The sequence below is a fragment of the Ctenopharyngodon idella genome, chromosome 3, assembly GCF_019924925.1.
Source record: "Ctenopharyngodon idella isolate HZGC_01 chromosome 3, HZGC01, whole genome shotgun sequence".
NCBI classification, from domain to species: Eukaryota; Metazoa; Chordata; class Actinopteri; order Cypriniformes; family Xenocyprididae; genus Ctenopharyngodon; species Ctenopharyngodon idella.
Genome location: NC_067222.1, coordinates 27,758,364 through 27,778,343, shown reverse-complemented (window position 1 = coordinate 27,778,343; position 19,980 = coordinate 27,758,364). Strand labels below are relative to the sequence as shown.

General features: G+C 37.8%; 1 protein-coding gene across 6 annotated transcripts in view; it reads right to left on the bottom strand.

Moving 5' to 3' along the window:
- The window catches only part of cacna1ia (calcium voltage-gated channel subunit alpha1 Ia), a 203,365-nt gene that overhangs the window by 34,030 nt on the left and 149,355 nt on the right, over positions 1 to 19,980 (bottom strand). For 4 of the 6 annotated variants that reach the window (XM_051887611.1, XM_051887615.1, XM_051887612.1 and 1 more), the window contains exons 14-26: positions 18,788 to 18,943; positions 17,890 to 17,977; positions 16,642 to 16,710; positions 14,654 to 14,814; positions 12,260 to 12,730; positions 10,385 to 10,485; positions 8,841 to 8,964; positions 8,589 to 8,657; positions 5,041 to 5,219; positions 4,811 to 4,937; positions 3,730 to 3,855; positions 3,293 to 3,382; positions 96 to 288 (exon numbers count right to left, since the gene is read on the bottom strand). In XM_051887611.1, the coding sequence (XP_051743571.1) occupies positions 96 to 288; positions 3,293 to 3,382; positions 3,730 to 3,855; positions 4,811 to 4,937; positions 5,041 to 5,219; positions 8,589 to 8,657; positions 8,841 to 8,964; positions 10,385 to 10,485; positions 12,260 to 12,730; positions 14,654 to 14,814; positions 16,642 to 16,710; positions 17,890 to 17,977; positions 18,788 to 18,943 (1,954 nt within the window). The remainder of the gene's footprint in view (positions 1 to 95; positions 289 to 3,292; positions 3,383 to 3,729; positions 3,856 to 4,810; positions 4,938 to 5,040; positions 5,220 to 8,588; positions 8,658 to 8,840; positions 8,965 to 10,384; positions 10,486 to 12,259; positions 12,731 to 14,653; positions 14,815 to 16,641; positions 16,711 to 17,889; positions 17,978 to 18,787; positions 18,944 to 19,980) is intronic. The other 2 variants (XM_051887614.1, XM_051887613.1) reach the window with 1 other exon arrangement.

The window sequence follows — 19,980 nt, the reverse complement described above, 5'->3', positions numbered from 1 at the left end:
AAACTGAACAGGAGGTTATTATTATTCCACTGTTATTATTCCATTATTGACCCATTCAAAACATTTTGCCTCTCATCTCTTTTTCTCCTCCTTACTCCGTCTCTTTTTCTCCATGCGTTTCAGTCTCTTTTCCTCTCTCCTCTTGGCCTCTTCCACCTCCTGGTACAGTCGGCACTTGTGGAAGTTCTCCACCACTACTCCAACAAACATGTTCAGCACGAAGAAACTGACAATCAGGAGGAACGAGATGAAGTACAGCAGCATCCATGGGTTGTTATTGGTTATGGGCTGAAAAATTAAGAGACAGAAAGAAAGGTGGATGAAAGTCACGACTCATTGGGGTGTTGCTAGTCATTTGCAATGCTATTCTGGGTGGTCACTAGAGTGTTATGCTTTTAATATGGTGTTCATGGTGGTCGCTAGGGTGTTGCTAGGCATTTGCTAGGGCTTTGTGGTTGCCGCTAAGGATGTTCACCTGTCATCTGCCAGGTTACAATATTGTAAAGCCATTTTTTAATACAAATATAAGTCCACCTCTAGTCAATAAGTCACATTATTTGAGATATCAATTTCTGTAGCACAAACCGGTCAGGACTGGTTCTTCATCAAAGTTTTAATCAGAACAATGAGGAATGATAATAACAATGCTTATTCAACACAGCCTTGAGTAAAAATCAACATGCAGACACTTACGAGCTTGAGGGAAATTGGTCAAATTATGGTAAAATGAACTTAGGTGCAGCTTTTACTTGGTTGCTTAGCAGCAGCGTTAGAGCAAAACAAAGATGCCAAAGTCTAAATTGGCTCATTCTAAAACATGGGATGAGAAAGCACACAGTACTCTACATGTTTCCATCTGCTTCCACACATAGATTACATCCTGCAGTGGACTCTGGTGTGACAGAGATGATGCAGCAGGTAAATTACACATGCCATTTAATCCATGTGTGTGTGTGTGTGTGTGTGTGTGTGTGTGTTTTTTTTTTTTTTTTTATCATCTGCTCTGTGTTTGACTACTTAGAGATGTTGGGCTCATCTAGTGTGAGAGGGTTTGGCTGCAGGCCTACACGTAATCATTATGTGCTGGTCCCATGCAAGCTCACTGCTTTTTGAATCGAGGACTCTTGAAAGTCATTGCTTTTCAGCTTCAGAGCCAAAAGCCTGTTAGTATTCATGAAGCTGATTGTGTGTATTCAAGATTAAATATTCACTGTTGAGTGCTTATTCCTTAAAGCTCTTTATTTTAGTTGAAAGAAAGTAACTTATGTTTGCTTCAGAGATCTTTTAACACCTAAGTACGAAAATGACTAATTCTGAAATTAAAGTACATTTTATACAAAGTTATTAAAGCTTACTTGTAGTATCCTAGCTATAGAATTTGTATTTATCTGATGACTCTCTTAAAGCCACTGACTTGTTTATTTTATAAGCTCTGTGTGATTAAATTTGTGCTGCCACTTTACTGTACTTTTAAAAGTCTGTATAAAAAGCCTGTTTTGGGTTAACCCCTATTATGAGAGGACTGGCTCTTAAGGTTCACTGTGATATCAATATGCAAATTTATGACAAAATCCATATGACATTGAAAGACTACCATTTACAGTATCTCACAGAAGTGAGTACACCCCTCACATTTTTGTAAATATTTTATTATATCTTTTCATGTGACAACACTGAAGAAATGACACTTTGCTACAATGTAAAGTAGTGAGTGTACAGCTTGTATAACAGTGTAAATTTGCTGTCCCCTCAAAATAACTCAACACACAGCCATTAATGTCTAAACCGCTGGCCACAAAAGTGAGTACACCCCTAAGTAAAAATGTCCAAATTGGGCCCAATTAGCCATTTTCTCTCCCTGGTGTCATGTGACTCGTTAGTGTTACAAGGTCTCAGGTGTGAATGGGGAGCAGGTGTGTTAAATTTGGTGTTGTCGCTCTCACTCTCTCATACTGGTCACTGGAAGTTCAACATGGCACCTCATGGCAAAGAACTCTCTGAGGATCTGAAAAAAAGAATTGTTGCTCTACATAAAGATGGCGTAGGCTATAAGAAGATTGCCAAGACCCTGAAACTGAGCTGCAGCACGGTGGCCAAGACCATACAGTGGTTTAACAGGACAGGTTCCACTCAGAACAGGCCTCGCCATGGTCAACCAAAGAAGTTGAGTGCACGTGCTCAGAGTCATATCCAGAGGTTGTGTTTGGGAAATAGACATATGGGTGCTGCCAGCATTGCTGCAGAGGTTGAAGGGGTGGGGGGTCAGCCTGTCAGTGCTCAGACCATACGCCGCACACTGCATCAAATTGGTCTGCATGGCTGTCGTCCCAGAAGGAAGCGTCTTCTAAAGATGATGCACAAGAAAGCCTGCAAACAGTTTGCTGAAGACAAGCAGACTAAGGACATGGATTACTGGAAGCATGTCCTGTGGTCTGATGAGATAAACTTATTTGGTTCAGATGGTGTCAAGCGTGTGTGGCGGCAACCAGGTGAGGAGTACAAGACAAGTGTGTCTTGCCTACAGTCAAGCATGGTGGTGGGAGTGTCATGGTCTGGGGCTGCATGAGTGCTGCCGGCACTGGGGAGCTACAGTTCATTGAGGGAACCATGAATGCCAACATGTACTGTGACATACTGAAGCAGAGCATGATCCCCTCCCTTCGGAGACTGGGCCGCAGGGCAGTATTCCAACATGATAACGACCCCAAACACACCTCCAAGACGACCACTGCCTTGCTAAAGAAGCTGCGGGTAAAGGTGATGGACTGGCCAAGCATGTCTCCAGACCTAAACCCTATTGAGCATCTGTGGGGCATCCTCAAACGGAAGGTGGAGGAGCGCAAGGTCTCTAACATCCACCAGCTCCGTGATGTCGTCATGGAGGAGTGGAAAAGGACTCCAGTGGCAACCTGTGAAGCTCTGGAGAACTCCATGCCCAAGAGGGTTAAGGCAGTGCTGGAAAATAATGGTGGCCACACAAAATATTGACACTTTGTGCTCAATTTGGACATTTTCACTTAGGGGTGTACTCACTTTTGTGGCCAGCGGTTTAGACATTAATGGCTATGTTGAGTTATTTTGAGGGGACAGCAAATTTACACTATTATAGTGTAAATTTACATTGTAGCAAAGTGTCATTTCTTCAGTGTTGTCACACGAAAAGATATAATAAAATATTTACAAAAATGTGAGGGGTGTACTCACTTCTGTGAGATACTGTACATTCGCCCAGTCAGTATTATCAGGATGGCAGGATTGGAACATCAGTGAACATGTTACATGGGAACATTACCTGCTGGTCCACTGCCACTGCATCCAGACCATGATACATGATATTGACCCAGCCGTCCTTTGATGCCAGCACAAACAGGGACATCAGAGCCTATAAAAACATAAACACACATTTATATGAGCACAAACAAGGACAAACGGAAGTATGGAGATGGATGGAAAAACAAGCGGGACAAGCAAAGATAGATGAGGGTTGAACAGACAAATAAGGTGCAAGGACAGATAAACAACCATAAGTAATGCAAAAAACAAAAAAAAACAAAAACAACAACAACAACAACAACAACAACAAAAACGATGACAGGTAATTCTGATAAAGATGCACACACAAACAGCATGTACATATACATCAATAAATTTAGATCAGACAAAGCAACACACTGAGTTGCTCAGAATCTGTCATAAAATTTGATAGGCCCAGTCAAAGAACAAACTAACCTGCCCCAAGTTGTCAAAATTATACTTGTGATGGACCCACTTATAATGGGCCAAGATGCAGTCAGACTTGTTCGTGATGTTTTTGACATCGAGGCCCAAGCAATGGTAGAACTTGCCTTTGAACAGCTGTTGAAACAAAAGAAATGGCACACACTTCATGTCACTCAACGCCATGTCTCGAACATCTCTTCAATAAAACTGTCAGAGTACTGTGGGGTATTTGAAAGAAAAAAGGGTGTTATGAAAGAAGACCAGGAGAAGAAATAAGAACAAATAATGAACAAATAAATGAAAAGAAACAGAAAGCAATGGTGATAAAGACAAAAAGGGTGTGATAGTGAGATTAAGCAGAAAATCAAAAAAAAAAAAAAAAAGAAAAGAAAAGAAATGACAAGATTGCACCAGTGGCAGGCTTACTTAGTGCCCTAGGCAAGATAAGACATCAAAAAAATAAAGAAATTAAAGAAATAATAGTAGAAAAAAAACTTTTTAAGAGGTAAGAAATATTATTGCACTGGTAAAGTTTTTGTTCAACATGCAAAAGATCTCCTGTTCAAAGCCTGTATTATCTGAATTATATACGGTTTATTTTAAAAAAAATATATACACTATCATTCAAAGATTTAAGTTTTTAAATGATTTTGAAAGAAGGCTCTTTTGCTCACCAAGGCTGCATTTATTTTATCAAAAATACAGTAAAAAAAAAAATTTTCAGCATCATTACTCCAGTCTTCAGTGTGACATGATCCTTCAGAAATCTTTGTAATATGCTGATTTGCTGCAGAAACATTTTTTATTATCATCAATGTTAAAAACGGTTGTGCCGTTTAATATTTTTGTGGAAACCGTGATTTTTTTTTTTTTTTTTTAGAATTCTTTAATGAATAGAAAATTCAAAACCATATTTATTTGAAATCTGAAAGACTTTTACACTGTTAAAATTCTGTCACATCAATTTAATGCATCCTTGGTGAAGTATTCAGTTCTTTAAATCTCCAAACTGTAATGTTTGTATACATGAAAAATCTCAGGTAGCACACTGTATAGGCATTATGTTTCAGAGAGAGCCCTTGTTCTTTACCTGGACTCCCAGGATGCCAAATATGATAAAAAAGGCACAGCAGATGAGAACTATGTTTCCTATAGGCTTCAGAGAGGTGATCAAAGTCTCCACGACCAGTTTGAGTCCAGGAGCTCGACTGATAACCCTGTTAGAAGGGGGAAAAAAAAAAACCATTTATCATCTGCAGAGTTATAAACCAAGCATACGTTGGACAACACCACAAAAATGCTTGCAACTGCTTGCTGTACCTGAGGGGGCGCAGTGTGCGAAGAAGCCTGAGAACCCTCAGGACGCCCAGGATCTTAGCCCCACCCGCCATTGACACAACAATGTCAATCAAAGACACGAACACCAGGAAACCATCCAAAATGTTCCAGCTGCTGCGCAAGTATGCCTGCTCTCCAATATACAAACCCATGGACACCACCTACAATAAACAAACACAGTGGGGAAACAGACACATTAACAGACAGCAATGTTAGAGTTTGTGATCTCCAGTCAAGCCAAGCCAACTATTCTAACTGAAACCCTTAAAAAGTGCTTCCTGTAGAGCTGAATTTACAGCTCTGCACAAGTACATCTAAAATCCACCATTATGTCAGTGGTGTGATGCAGATGTACTTAAGGGAACTGCTGATGGCTGTGAGATACAGTATGACTTCAAGACTTAAAAAACAATTTAATTTGTGAAAAAACAGCAGAAAAACAGAGAAACTAAAACAGAAAAAGTGACGAAAATACAAAATCCATTGAAGCTCCAAGGTGACCCGAGCCTTAGGCCTCCCAGGCAGATTCTTGTGACACTAACAAGACGAGTGACAGCAAAAAGAAATACGCGCACACACACTCAGTCTGACGTCAGCATTGGCTGAGGTCTAAAAGTGAGAAGAGCAAAAAGAGCAAGAAAACAGAGATAGACACAGAGAATTATGTACTTTTAAGAAATGAGATATCGTACTGCTACACATATCTGCTCTTTCTTGGGATCAATTTGGGCTGTATTAGTCTGACAGTTTCTTTACAATACTGCCAAAAGAAGCCAATAATAAATCAGTGATGTATACCAGGCTAGTACAGTAATGTGACACTCATGCTAGCAATTTAAGGAGGTGCTTTTTGAGTGAGAGCAGATCTGCTTGCAGAACTCCTATTAGTCGAGTGTAGGTGGGTTGGGGACAGTAAAATCAGCCGTTGCCCCTCAGGCGGTTAAACCGGTAGGTATATTTTTGCAGTAGCTTGCAGAATCTGCCTCCCCAAGGATGAACTGTAATTGTTGACTTTCTGGTCCCCGAGAGAAAGGTGGAATCATTGTTTGACTTGTGTTTCCCACTGCACCAATGCTTTTAAAAATGTCCACAGTAAAGGATACACGCATTATATATTGACTGCGTATGGTTAGTTGACATGACATTTCAAACGCTGACAACAATATGATTTATGAAATGCTATCTAAAACATCTAAAGAAATGTAATTCTTGTATAATTATTATACAGAAAATAATTCATTCCGGTGTCTGTTTCGCTTTAAAACACAAACTCTGTATTGTGTCATTGTATCTGAAGAGTGCGAGCCCTCCTGCATCGCGCTGTTCCTGTCTGAACGGAATGTCAAACATCTCACCGCTGTATGGACAGATGATATGAAAACTATGTTTATCGGCTGGATAAAGCAAATCAGCTTTTAGCTATGAAAGTTTTGATGGATGAGGATTGCAATCAAAGTAAAGACGATTGTGGTGATGTACAGAAGCACGCGTGAGTCTGTTATATTGATGCGCAAACAAATCACGTAAGAGCGCTTTCGACGCACTGATCGCACATTGTATTTATGCACAGACACATTTCAGTACATTCACATTCAGGATAATGTTTGGATTTGTCCTGTGTATGTTGCTATGTTCTTTAGTATATATGCAGGTCAAGGTGGCTGTTTAGGACTTTTTTTCGGCATCTCCAAGTGGTCCTGTTCAGTATTGCAACTTGACTTGCCTAAAATGTAAACAAGCTCTTTGCTGTTGCCCATACTATACACTGTGAATTCTGATTCTCTTTGCTGTGATTTTTATTTTATTTTTTATGGGTGCTTTGGTGTACATAAATGTATGAATTATATGAAAAAATATTTGGTTATTTGGTGTCCTTTTTTGGAAAGACATCTAAATTTACCTTGAAAAAAGGTGAAAAATACAGTTTTGTGAGAATCACACTTCAACCTGATGGTTTACCTTGCTGGATATAGGCAATGATGGCAAAGTGGATGTGTTAAACAAGATAAATGGTGTACGCTTAATTTCACGATAAGTGTGCGATTAATCGCGATTAAGGGTGCGCGATTAAAAAAAAAATGTATCTATTGACAGCCCTAATATGTACATATATATATATATATATATATATATATATATATACACACATTATATATTATATATGCATACATATATATCTGTGTGTGTGTGTGTTTGTGTGTGTGTGTGTGTAAACCTCACAACCCAATATAGGACAAGCAGTTTGAATAAAATAAAATAAAATAAAATAAAATAAAATAAAATACTCATTCACTTAAGCACAGTGGTCTGGGACTAAGAAAATGTGTCAGAGGACTAAGAAAATGTGTCACTTTTGACAGGTTTATCTCTTGTTTGTTCCATTTCTTAATAATTGATTAAGTTACATAATTGATGACCTACAAGTGCCAAGTGCTTGCAGCTGAATAGATGGGCCAGACTGTGAGATTGACTGCATCTGAAAGAGGAAACTGGCTCTAATTAATATCATTGCTTAATTGCTTGTCATGAGAGAGCCAGCAAAAGTAATACCCCACTCTCAAGAGGTCCACAGGAGAAAGCGTGAGTGAAAACTAGTGAGAAAGAGACATAGAGTGAATGAAAATGATGAAATGAGAGATGCATTAGAGATACACACACACTGTTTCATCTTCTGGAAGATATTTAGCTAATTACTCATTCAAACGACCACAGTCTTTTGTCACCAACAAATTTGTGTGTGTGTAATTTTGCTTAATATCTATCAAAGTTTAATATAATGATGCATTATGTAATATTCCTTCATAGACACAGCAGGGTACAATGTTTTTTTTTTTTTTTTTTTTTTAAATCTCTAAACAAAAAGTTTTAACAGAAATTTTAACATTCAGCACTATTTCTAGGTCACTGAAGAAATTTGTGACATTGATCAAGTGAATCTTTGTACAGATGGTCAGATAATTTCCACTGAAGCACAAGATGCTCTTTGGATCTCAAATCATGCTGGAGAACATGATCATCAGGTTTCAATCAAACACCTGTTTGTGCAGCTGTCATTAAAGCAAAAGAGGGATAAATCAAAAACTAAGATGATAAAATTTTTATTCATTTTTTCAATTCAACTTTTTTCAATTCCAATTTTTTTGCGGATAATAAAAAAAATGTAAAGGAAATGGAAAAGTTGCATTAAATTAGAAAGATGAAAACCGGATCAATTTTCACTGGTAGTCTTTTAGACCCCACTGTATGTTATTAGCATAACTAAATGAAAAGTAATTGTACTCCAGCAAAATTCAAACCATAAAACACGCATTAAAAAAGGGAAAAGAGCACTAATTATTAGTAGACTGACATAGTAGTAGATAGAGTCACAGTATCTGCAACTGCTGTGAAAATAATGATCATATCGATAATTTTCTCTTGATTCATCACCATAGATCAGAGGTATGGCAGTGCATACAGGGTGAAAAAAACCTAAATATGGCAGTCCTGAAATCAATGCAATATATCATGCAGTGAATGTAAATATTTACCTTGAGTGTCATCTCTCCCACAAATATGGCTGTGAAAATGTAATTGGACACGGTAAGGAAAAGCCTCTCCTGCAGAAAGACGAGGGAAAGAGAAAGAGAAAAAAGAGAAATATAAGAAAAAGAGAAGAAAAGGAAAAGATGAAATGTCATCAATGCTGTAAAAAAATATCTGCTTGTGGACAAACGAAAATCATCAATAACTAAAACAATAGGTTGAACAACTGAATCAAAGGTCTATGGCCTCAGTCTTACCAGGCTACCCTGAAGAATCTTGGGTCTCTCCAGAGCCACAGTGATGCAGTTTGAGAAGATAAAAGCCAGCACCACATAGTCAAACAGCTTATGGGCTATGATGGACTGACACAACAACCTGAACCTGAAGAATAAACGGGAAGTCAGGAAAAGAGATATATAGAGACAAAGCAACATTGTTCCAAAGCCTAGTAAGCTGCCTACTGCCTACATAGACAGCAGCCAAACAGTAATGGAAACACAAGCGTGCTATTTAGAATCTATAAGTGTGAATAGACTTGCAATTGATTTCAACAGCTAATAGGCAAGTTTCATTAAAAAAAGCAACATTTTGAACAAAAAAGCTGAGAAAATCACCCCAAAAGCTTCACAGTTGTTACCTCTTCCTGGGTTTGACATTTCATTTGGTAACGTTACACAGTTTTGATTTATATTCTGTTTATGTTTGTATGGATTGTAGGAAATTAATTATACTTTAAAAATATTTTTTTTATCAATCTAATGCATCCTCACTGAACAAAAGTAGCAATTTCTTTAAAAAAACAATGAAATAAACTACATTTTTTATTGACCCCAAACTTTTGAATGGTAGTATAATATGATTCTCACTTCATCTGCCATCTTGGATTTATTTTTTCACGGAGCTCGTCAAAATGCGTTCTGACAGCTCACTAGGTGTTGGAACAGTCAAATTTCTCAATTTTTCCATTACAGCACAAACTTTAGATGGACATTCAAAGACTAGACAGTTTGGAAAAAACAGACTGACAGGCAGAGGGTGGGAATAATCGGCTCCTATCTCTCTGACACCGATCAATATCCTAATCAAGCCACCCTCTAAAGAGCTGGCAGCCCATCAGTGCTATTGATCAGGCAGGAATTGCAGAATAACTGCTGGCCGAGTTACCATAGGAGAGAAGAAGAGGTGTGCGGGCATCTTTCCCTCTGTATTACTCAGAGATCAAATCAGTAGCATTATAGGAAACAACCTGTGACACAAGCTTCCCTTTATCTGCTTAATTTCAACCTGTTCTTGGGCGTGGAGCAACTCCTAATCTGTTTTGTGTTATAATGAGGTCAGGTTCCATGAAAGACACGTAAACATAAACATAGCCGCGAGAACATATCTTGAGCAGGGGGTGCTTAAGGAAAAATACGGAGGTGGGGGTTTTAACAAAGTTAAAACAAAATGACATTTATACAATGGTATTTATTTGTTATTAGTGACAAGTTTTGCTGCAGTCTTTTTGACCACATAAAAGTTAAATGCCAAATATAATAAAAATAACACAACAATCACCTGATGGGTCAATCACACACGGCAGCTACAAACGCAAAACTATATATGTCCGTTTATCGGCTTCTTTCTCATTGAAAATTAACTGAGAACTCTTTACATGCCATCATTACCACATATCATGTAAAACTACCTACATAAATTGTTTGTGAACAAGGTCAGTAGGTGAAACAGCTTCCCTCAGCTCTTATGAAGACTGTTCATGACTATTATGTATTGAAAAAGAGGAGACAGTGAAAGGACTGACTTGTTTTGAGGAGAGAAGAGGAAGACAGACCAGTCCTCCCTGGTCTCACACCAGTCTGGTCTGTACACTTCTATCATCTTCTGGATCCGGAAACATAAACTCTGCAGACAGAAAAAGCATTTAGTTGAATATTTTTTGGCAAAGATGAGGACTGAGATTAATTCTGCAGGATCCAGGGTGGGAGAATTTTCTTGGAGACGCATTTGTTAGTTGAAGCAGTTATGAAACGGAGCTTTCCAATGTTTCATGTCCCCTTGGAGCTGCCATGTTACTCTTAATTGCTTACAAAACAAGAGAGTCTGGCTGTAAATTAAAAACTAAAATCCTACTGCCATCTGTTAGCGTTCCTCCTCAACAGATAATAATTGGGTGATTTTCATTGTGTATTTGATTGTATGGACAATTGGCTCTGCTTAAGCAGATTTACAATGTGTGCAGAACGTTTTTTTCTTCTTCTTTTTTTTTTTTTTTACAGGGACAATACTACCTCCTCTCCAGAATTCTCGGATAATTCAACAAAATTACCCTTTAAAAGGCAACTAATTTTTATCAAATCTTTCTTCCATGGAACACCAACTTCTTGAGCTCCATAAATGAAAAAAAAAAAAAAAAAAAAAAAACACCATAAAAGTAGCATAATTCAAGCCTTCAGAAACAATACACTACCGTTCAAAAGTTCATTTCTGAAAAAGTTTATTTCAGCAATTACTTTAGTACAATTCAGTCTTTAGTGTCACATGATCCTTCAGAAATCATTCTAAGGCCCTGTTTACACCTGGAATTAAGATGCATTTTGGTCGATCCGATTACGAGTGGACGGCACTAAATACAAGTGTAAACGGGTCTAAAACGTTTTGAGCATGTCTACTTTTGACCACTTCCAGAGGAAGTCGAAAACCCATTCGACCAGATTGCTTTGCAGTGTAGACGCTCATGTAGACGCTCCAAGGTGACCTGAGCGTGCTAGCTAGATGGGATGGTTTAAAGACAAAAAATGTGGTTTCACTTTATTTTGATGGTCCCTTTAACACATTCTGTTGACCATAATTAACGTTGCACCTGCATGTCTACAAACTCTCATTGGAGTGTTAGTATAGTATTAGTAGATTTGTGGGGTTAGGGTTAGAATATAGCTGAAATGTACTTGCAAAGTTACATGTAGCCCGTAGACTGTCTGTTGGGTGACCATCACAATAAAGAGTTAGCAGATATTAATCAAACAGTCTACTAATACTCTAATGAAACTTAGTTTACATGTAGTTGCAAAGTTATTTACAGTATAGTCAACAGAATGTTCAAAAGGGACCATCAAAATAAAGTGTTACCAAAAACGTACCAAGCACAATGTTCCCTCACAATTCCTGATTTCTAACACACACTCACAACGTTGTACGGCTTACTTATTTTTGTGGAAACAGTGATGTATTTTTCAGGACTCTTTGATAAATAGAAATTTTGAAAAGAACAGCATTTATTTGAAATAGAAATCTTTTGGAACATTATAAATGTGTTTGCTGTCACTTTTGATCAATTTAATGCATCCTTGCTGAATTAAAATTATTAATTACTGTACAAACAGTAGTATAAATTAGATCAGATCAACATTTAAGTTGCTATTCTGATCTAATCCGAAACTATCGTATGGATTTAGAAGACTTGGAATATGAGATGTATTTATATGGACTGCTTTTATGGTGCTTTTGTTTTCTTTATTTTTGGAGCTTATCTGTATGGAAAAGAGCACCCAGTACATTTGACTTAATTTCTCCTTTTGTGTTCAACCAAATTCAAATGGATTTGGAACATCACAATGACACTTTTTATTTATAGGTGAACTATTCCTTAAAACAATTACTAGGTTTACTGGGCACTTACATAGTCATCATCCAGATCCTCCCTGTCCTTGCGTGTATTAACCTGAGGGTAGACTTCACTGATGATTTGTGGTTGGACTGATGGTGTCTTTCCATTACAGTCCTGGTGCTCTCCAACGCTTCCCAGACCCCCAGAGAAGCTCTTTTTACGTTGCCGGGGGTGCAGAGGAGGCAGGGCTGGTCCGGGCACCTGCAGCAGCTCCGGAAGCTCCAAAGAGAGAGCCCGTCGTTCTCTGCGTGGGACGAAGTGTCTAGAGAGAAGAGGCGGATGCAGAGGAGGGGGCGGAGGAGACAGCAGGGACTCCTGCTCAGCGGGACGAGAGTGAGGGCTACGAACCCGTAAACTACCTCCGCCCCCCATCCCCAGGCATCTAGAGGATCGACCCAAGCTGTTCCAACTTGACCTGCGACTCCATATACTCGGTCGTGCAGGCCGTCCCCAATTGTGGTACAGAGAAGCTCGTCCTGGACACTGACACACACAGAGAACACAAGTTCGTATTCAATATTTGAACCTGAACTTGAGCACAAACCCCCCTGTGTTTTATGCAAAGCTTACACTACAAGACTGAAATGACTAATTTACTTAAAAAAAAAAAAAAAAAAAAAAAAAACTACTCTGAGTGTAAGGCTGTGAGGCTAAATTTGTTTGATTAAAAATACAGTAAAAAATAAATAAATAAATAATATTGTGATATACTATTACAATTTCATTTTTTTTCTATTTTAATATATTTTAAAATGTAGTTTATTTCTGTGATGGCAAAGGTGAATTTTCAGCATCATTACCCCAGTCTTCAGTGTGTGTGTGTGATTATTCTTCAGAAATCATTCTAGTATACTAATTTGCTGGTCAAGAAATATTTATTATTATTATTATCAATGGAAACTGTGATACTTTGTTTCAGGATTCTTTGATGAAGCTCAACAGAACAACATTTATTTAACATTACAAAACGGTTAGTTCCTGTCCTTGATTCTGATTGGTCAATAGCTGTGTTTTATTCACGATAAAACACGGCTATGACTGCTTCACCCAACGGTTCTGTGTATCACTACACAACACCCTTAGCAACATAAACTGTTTGTTCTCAATTGATATTGTTCATTCAAGCTTACTGCATTATGTAGAAGAGTATTGTGAGAAAGAGATTGAGTGAGCAAGTTTATTACCTGCATTCAGATTTAGCATTTTCCTTCAGCTCAGTCCTATGGTTATAATAAAAAATCTGTTTAAATGTCAGATGTATTATCTTGTCCTTTTAACAGTTAAGGGGTTTTCTCGTGACTGACAGCGCTAGTCAAAGCAGTCTTGTTCCGTGTTCTGTGTTCAGTCTTTTCAATGTAAAAGTCTTCGCTACTGACTGACACACTCATAAAGACAGTCTTTGCCACCATCTAATGGAGTAATAATGCCTTCTGTTGCTGTTCACGGTCAGGGACTATTTTTTTCCGGTGGAAGGAAGGCTTTTAGTGAAAGTTTACTAAATTGAAAGTTGCACTGATACATATTTTTGGCTTTAATATTTGTATTGTGTGGTAACCGTTTTATAAAAACGTTGTAACCGTTTTATAAAAGCAATAAGGTACTCAAGGCTGGTGATGTATCATGAATAATTCACGGCTGAAGGGGTTGCCTAACAAGTCTGTCTGACCTGTTATAGATTTTAGCATTAATCACAAAACTCAGTGTTATTTGTCTGGCATAATTAAAGTCGTGCTATTACTGCCCACAGGAAGCAGATGGTAAACATGCCGTTAAGTCAAGTGCGCTTTGTGTTTTAAAGAGACTGGTTCAGGTCCAGGTGTTTGGTGGGCTGATGCTGTAAAGTCCAGTAAAGTTTCTCTGATCACGGTAGTCTACTGCATCCTCCACAACCTAGCACCAAAATCATCTCGTGTGATGCACTAAAGTTTTGGGTGTAACCTGGTTTACATAATTCCTGGGGAATCTGGCTAAAACAACAGACAGCGCATGCAAATAAATAGCACATGCTTTCAACTCATTCTTAGCTAATTCCCCCCTCCGTCTAGAGCCCTCATAAAAAGCCAACCTCCTCACAAGGGCTCTTATTATTTAAACCATTGTAAAAATAATTATGTAGTTTATAAGTTGCTCTCAGCTCTTCGAGTGCCCGCTCAACGACCCTCTGTGTGTATGCTAATTTAATGCAAGCTAGACGAGTAGAGACGGCTCTCTAAGTGCTGAGTAAGTGTCTTATTAATGGTTTGCTAAATGCTAATACATGCAGAGCCGATGGATAATTATTGTGTTCTTTGTGCTTTTTAAAGGGGTTTTGGATTGCTGGAGCGGTATGATATAACTTTTGTGCTTCTCGGTGAGTAAGACCCTGTAATGAATGGCAGGTTGACTGCAGCATGCACAATGGCTCACCAGCGTCGTCTGCTCCAGGCTAGCCCTGCCCAGAGAGCTCACGCTGCTCTTGCGGGAACCCAAGGCAAAGCTCAGCCTTTCAGATGGGTACAAGCCCCTGGCGTTGGGTGCAGGTGCCAAATCCAGATGCCCATTAGGGGTCAAAGTGGAAATCTTGGGATCTGCACAAACGAACATGCCAAGACTGATTATTTCACAAAAACATCAGAAGAAAACACTAGCTAGCTTATTGCAAGGCTTATGGCAAAATGATTTGTTTTGTGTTTGTGGTGTGGAATTAAGAAGTATATTCCATCAAGCCTATAAAGTTTCAAGCTTCCGTGATTTCTGGAATCTCTAAACCCTCCTCTCATACCAGGTGACCCTGGTGGGAGCATGCAAGTTTGTCTTCTGTCTGTGGAGAGCTTCAGTGTGTACATGCATTATTCATAACCTCATGCCCTCAGATCTCACAGCGCCATGTTTTTTTTTTTTTTCTTTTCTTTTCTTTTTCTTCTTCTGACCAGATATTACTGAGACATTTTAATGCATTGTTCACAGTTGGCCTGAACTGGCCGTCGGGACCACCGGGAGAATTGCCTGTGGCATCAATTTATAGTATTTGGCCCCCTGCCCTGTGTGTGTGTTTTTTTTAAAATTATTATTACTTTATATTATTGCCTGCCCAAATGTACCAAAGTGATCATTTCAGAATTCAGCATTCAATCATAAATAAATAATAAATCATGAATCTGTTAGTCTTGACTGGCAACGCTATGATTTAGTTCAAGTCCACTCAGCACCTCCACCAAACAGTTTGCAACAAAATAATCAATGCATGGGATTCGAAGATGAAGAGATAAAAGCGGACAAAGCTAGAGGAAGCTAGAAAATGTTAGCAGGAGCAACCCATTACTACCGTCCAGGGCTTGACATTAACACGCGCCAACCTGCCAAATGCAGGTAGATTTTGGCTGTGGCGGGTAAGACAGCCACACCCACAAGCCACTTTGGCGGGTTGAATATATTTCAGTCTACAGCCTAATCAAAGGTAGCCAAGCTCGTCGTAGCACAAATTTACAATCCGATCACAATTCGTTATCGATTAACTTGCAGTTAGTGAAGGCGGGATCGGCGGAATCGCGCTGAATGACACACAACAGAAGCGCTCTCTCGCACGTGCAATTTCTTTCAAGGAAAAAATAGATAGACATATAAAGTTTGTACCTCAATAATAAAGCTGCAAATTTTTACTGTGAGTGCATAAAGGCATGTCTGCTTTATAATACAACATAAAAGCTACCTTTTAGTGAGCAAATGTGTCGCCCTGTCTGCGTGATGGCTTGGATTTGCAAGGGGAATCGGATATGCATGTTTAGATGTAGGTCGCATGTCCAGAGATTGGATATGTATCTGATTTAAAACCACATTTGGAAGTGGCTCAGATCGCATGCGAAAAAAATCGTATCTTGTGCGGATTTTTGTGGTTACACCTGTGCAACATATTTCGATCTGTGTCAGATGTGAGCAAAAAAATCAGATTTTTTGTGCCAGTGTAAACGCAGCCGAAGTGACAGGTACAAGAAAAATAGCAACAAAAAAAAAAGTACACACATAAAAGTGAGAGACAGAGGTAGAGGCTTTTTTGATAGTCATACAAAAAATAGGGTTGCCTTTGGTTTCAAAATTTGTAGTGGGTGTATGGGATGGCCTGGATGAGGGTGGGTGGGGGTGCTTGTTAATACAAATTATCCAGTTGTTACAAATATCCAATTAAGAGAGAAGACAGCACATAGACCTTCACTTTGAAGTTTAAAGCTGAGGCAGTATCATCTTAATATAGAGAATCATATTGTAAACACAATTGTTAGGCTTAGTGTTAATTCAATCGTTGTCTAATTCAATTTATATTGTTGTAATTACTCTTCCATTCAAATCATTTAATGTCTATCTTTCTTCTTATCACACTCTATGTATTCCTTTACTGTCAGCCAGTTTAACAGTCTTACCTGTAACTGTCTGATCTGGCTGATGCTCAGTGGGCTCTCCCTCACTCCCTGAGCCTGCCTCTGCCTCATCTTGAATGGAAGTATTAGACATTTAATTAAATATTATACAGCATAAATCTATATTATATACTATACTGTGCTAAAATACAACTCGAGTTGTATCTTAGCATAGTATAGTATATAATATAGATTATTTAGAACATTTATAGTATATTATATTATATTACATTATATAGTATAGTATATTATAGTATATTAACTTTATAGTATATTTTGGCAATATTGCGATTAAACTTTACCTCATGTAAACGCAATACTTCGATCAAACGAATGCGATTAAGCTCATAATCGTAGTAACCATAATCAAATTAAACTAGGTGGTGTACGCTGATTTTATTCGCAATAAACAGGCATGTAAACACCTAAGTCGCATTATTACCGCTCTGACCAAAGTGCGCATGTATTCAGATGTACACAGATGAAGTGAGTTGTCCACACAACTTCATGAATGAACTCCGTGACATTATTCTGAAGTTTTCTCTTCTCCAAATTGATAAACTTTGTCAACACAACTCGCTGCGCAGTCTCTGCTATGTATCTTCACACAGACTGTGTGAAGAATGCGACAGCAGCGTAGGAAAAACTGACATTGTGATGTTCATCACGGCGCCGAATAATATACAGGAACTCCATAAAAATGTATTTTGAATTTAAATAGATTAAAACAAAAGCCGGTAACATGCATACTGTATGCCTTTCTGAGTGTGGTATAAACATACAGTACATATTAGTAAATAATCAGAGTAATGAAAAATGCATGTAAACTGGAGTGAAGAGTTCTGCTCATGTCATGTAAACATCTTACTGTGATTAAGACCTTACTCTGATTATGAGAAATAAATCGCATTATTGGTGCACATGTAAACTGTAAATTGACTAATTTCTTTAAAAAATCTTCCTGACCCCAAACTTTTGAATGGTATGGTACTAAAGGTTCAAAACACTGGAGGCTTACTGTATAAATATAAATGTGTACTGTAACTGACCATAACACAATGTACTGTCATTGTAAAAAAGACTGTAATTAACCCATCATTTAGATCATTTGGAAAGGAGTTCTGAAATACTATTTATGCTCAGAATGAACCAAAATGAAATACTACAGAATTACACAGAAGGTTCAGAATCACACAGGAAAATGCAGCTGTGCTTTAAGGACACTTCTTTAGTTAGTCCACAGCTCAGTACCTGACAGCTGGAGTGAGTTCTTTTTCTCTGTTTCTTCTATATTACAAGAGGATCTGTCATCATCAGAGCAGGAACGGTTAGCATCACCCTGTTCCAGACAGGAAAAAAAAAAAAAAAAAAAAACAGGCACACAAGGTCAAAACAACACAAGAACAATAATAAGGTTGAGTTCTGAAGCAAATACTAGTTAAGTCCATTCATACAGCACAGATTTCACTTTTAAAGTGAGGTTGGTTATAGAATGTGATTTTCACTCATGTTTATAACCTAAGTGTGTACACATCACCACACTTTCCACTGTAAAACAGGGTTGACAATGATATTCTAGTGCTGTGTGAACCATAGACAAATAAAAGATGAGAGTGAGGAACAGAATTTCTCTTGTAAAATAGCTAAACAGCCATGAGCATTTTTTAATAAATATGTCATCTCATTGCCCTCCCTCTGAAAGTCAGTCGCATTTGCTCTAGTTCCCCACTCACCCTCACATCATGCCTCAGATCTAGACCATAACCTGGAGGCCCACTTCTACAAGCTCCCTGGAGAGATAACCTACTCTTGCAGACTGCATACCTGCCCGTGAAACCCTATTTATACAAGCATGCACATCGAAAATATATTCAACGGCAAGAACAACAAAAGCCTTTGGAAAAATGCCCTGGGACAGCGGTAAGATATTAGAGCCACGGCATGTTCTTGCTGTCATTTTATTGCACAAATTTGACCTTGTTACAAAAGCATCACAGCCAACAGATGCTCATCAGGATAATGCATTCAAATAACCCCATTGAGCATGAAATTTTAAACCTTCAAGTTATTGGTCCTGTTATGTCAGGGATTGTTTTGTGCATCAACCAAAACACTCAATTACCCAGATGCCCTAAGGTGTGTACCTTACCTCAGCCTGAAATCCTTCGACTAAAATGGCCACAAGTAGATTGAACAGAACATAGTTCCCAAAAGTCATGAGCGCGACAAAATACAGGGCCGCCAGTGGGGAGGTAGAGGCCATGCCATTATACAATACCATGTTCCAGTCCTCTTGAGTTAAGATCTGCACACACACACACACACACACACACACAAATATTGACAAATACTGTATAGCTTTAGATTAACTTGGGAGCGAATTAGTTAAATAAATAAACAACAATAAAATAAAACAAATAACTAATTTTACTATTATTATAATATATATTTATTTGTTAATTTACTTATTTATTATATTTGTATGTTATGACTTTTTTTTATAAATATATAATCTATAATAAATAAATAATATATAATATTATATTATGTATAATTACTTATATATATATATATATATATATATATATATATATATATATACACACACACACAGTATTGTGCAAAAGTCTTAGCCACCACTAGCTTTGTTTGTTTTTGTAATCAAAGTTTTAATGGCCATCCATATTTATTTTTTTGGTCTTTATTACGACACAAACAAAATATACAGGAAATATGTACACAAAATGTAAAAAAAAAAAAAAAAATCAGAACAAAATGGCTTCTTTAAGTAGAAATCAGTATTTAGTGTGACCTCCTGGACTTCTTCCAGTTTCTCAAAGAAGACAATCTGAGAAACTTCTCATCATATTTTGAAAGTTTTCTTGGCCTTCCAGTCCTTTTCTGTTCCATTTAGGTTAAGGGAGCCGGTTCCTGCTATTGCTCAAGTGTAAGGGGAGATCATTAAATACTTGCCACTTTAGTCTTATAGAAGTCATTTGTTTTTTTTTTAATACTGCATACAAATTTCCTGTATTTTCTGGTTATATTCTAATAAAGAGACTGAGAAATAATTATATATCATTTTACTATTGCTAAAATAACATCTAATGGTGGCCTAAGACTTTTGCACAGTACTGTGTGTGTGTATATATATATATATATATATATATATATATTATACATATATATATATATACACATATATATGCTTTTTATATATATAACCTTAGACTAGCAGGTGATAGTCTAAACAATTCAACTCTACAGAGAATACCCAGGTGTGTGTGATTAAAATGTGTTTTCACCTAGCTCCCAGTTGCCTCGTGTTTCCAGTCACCTGCA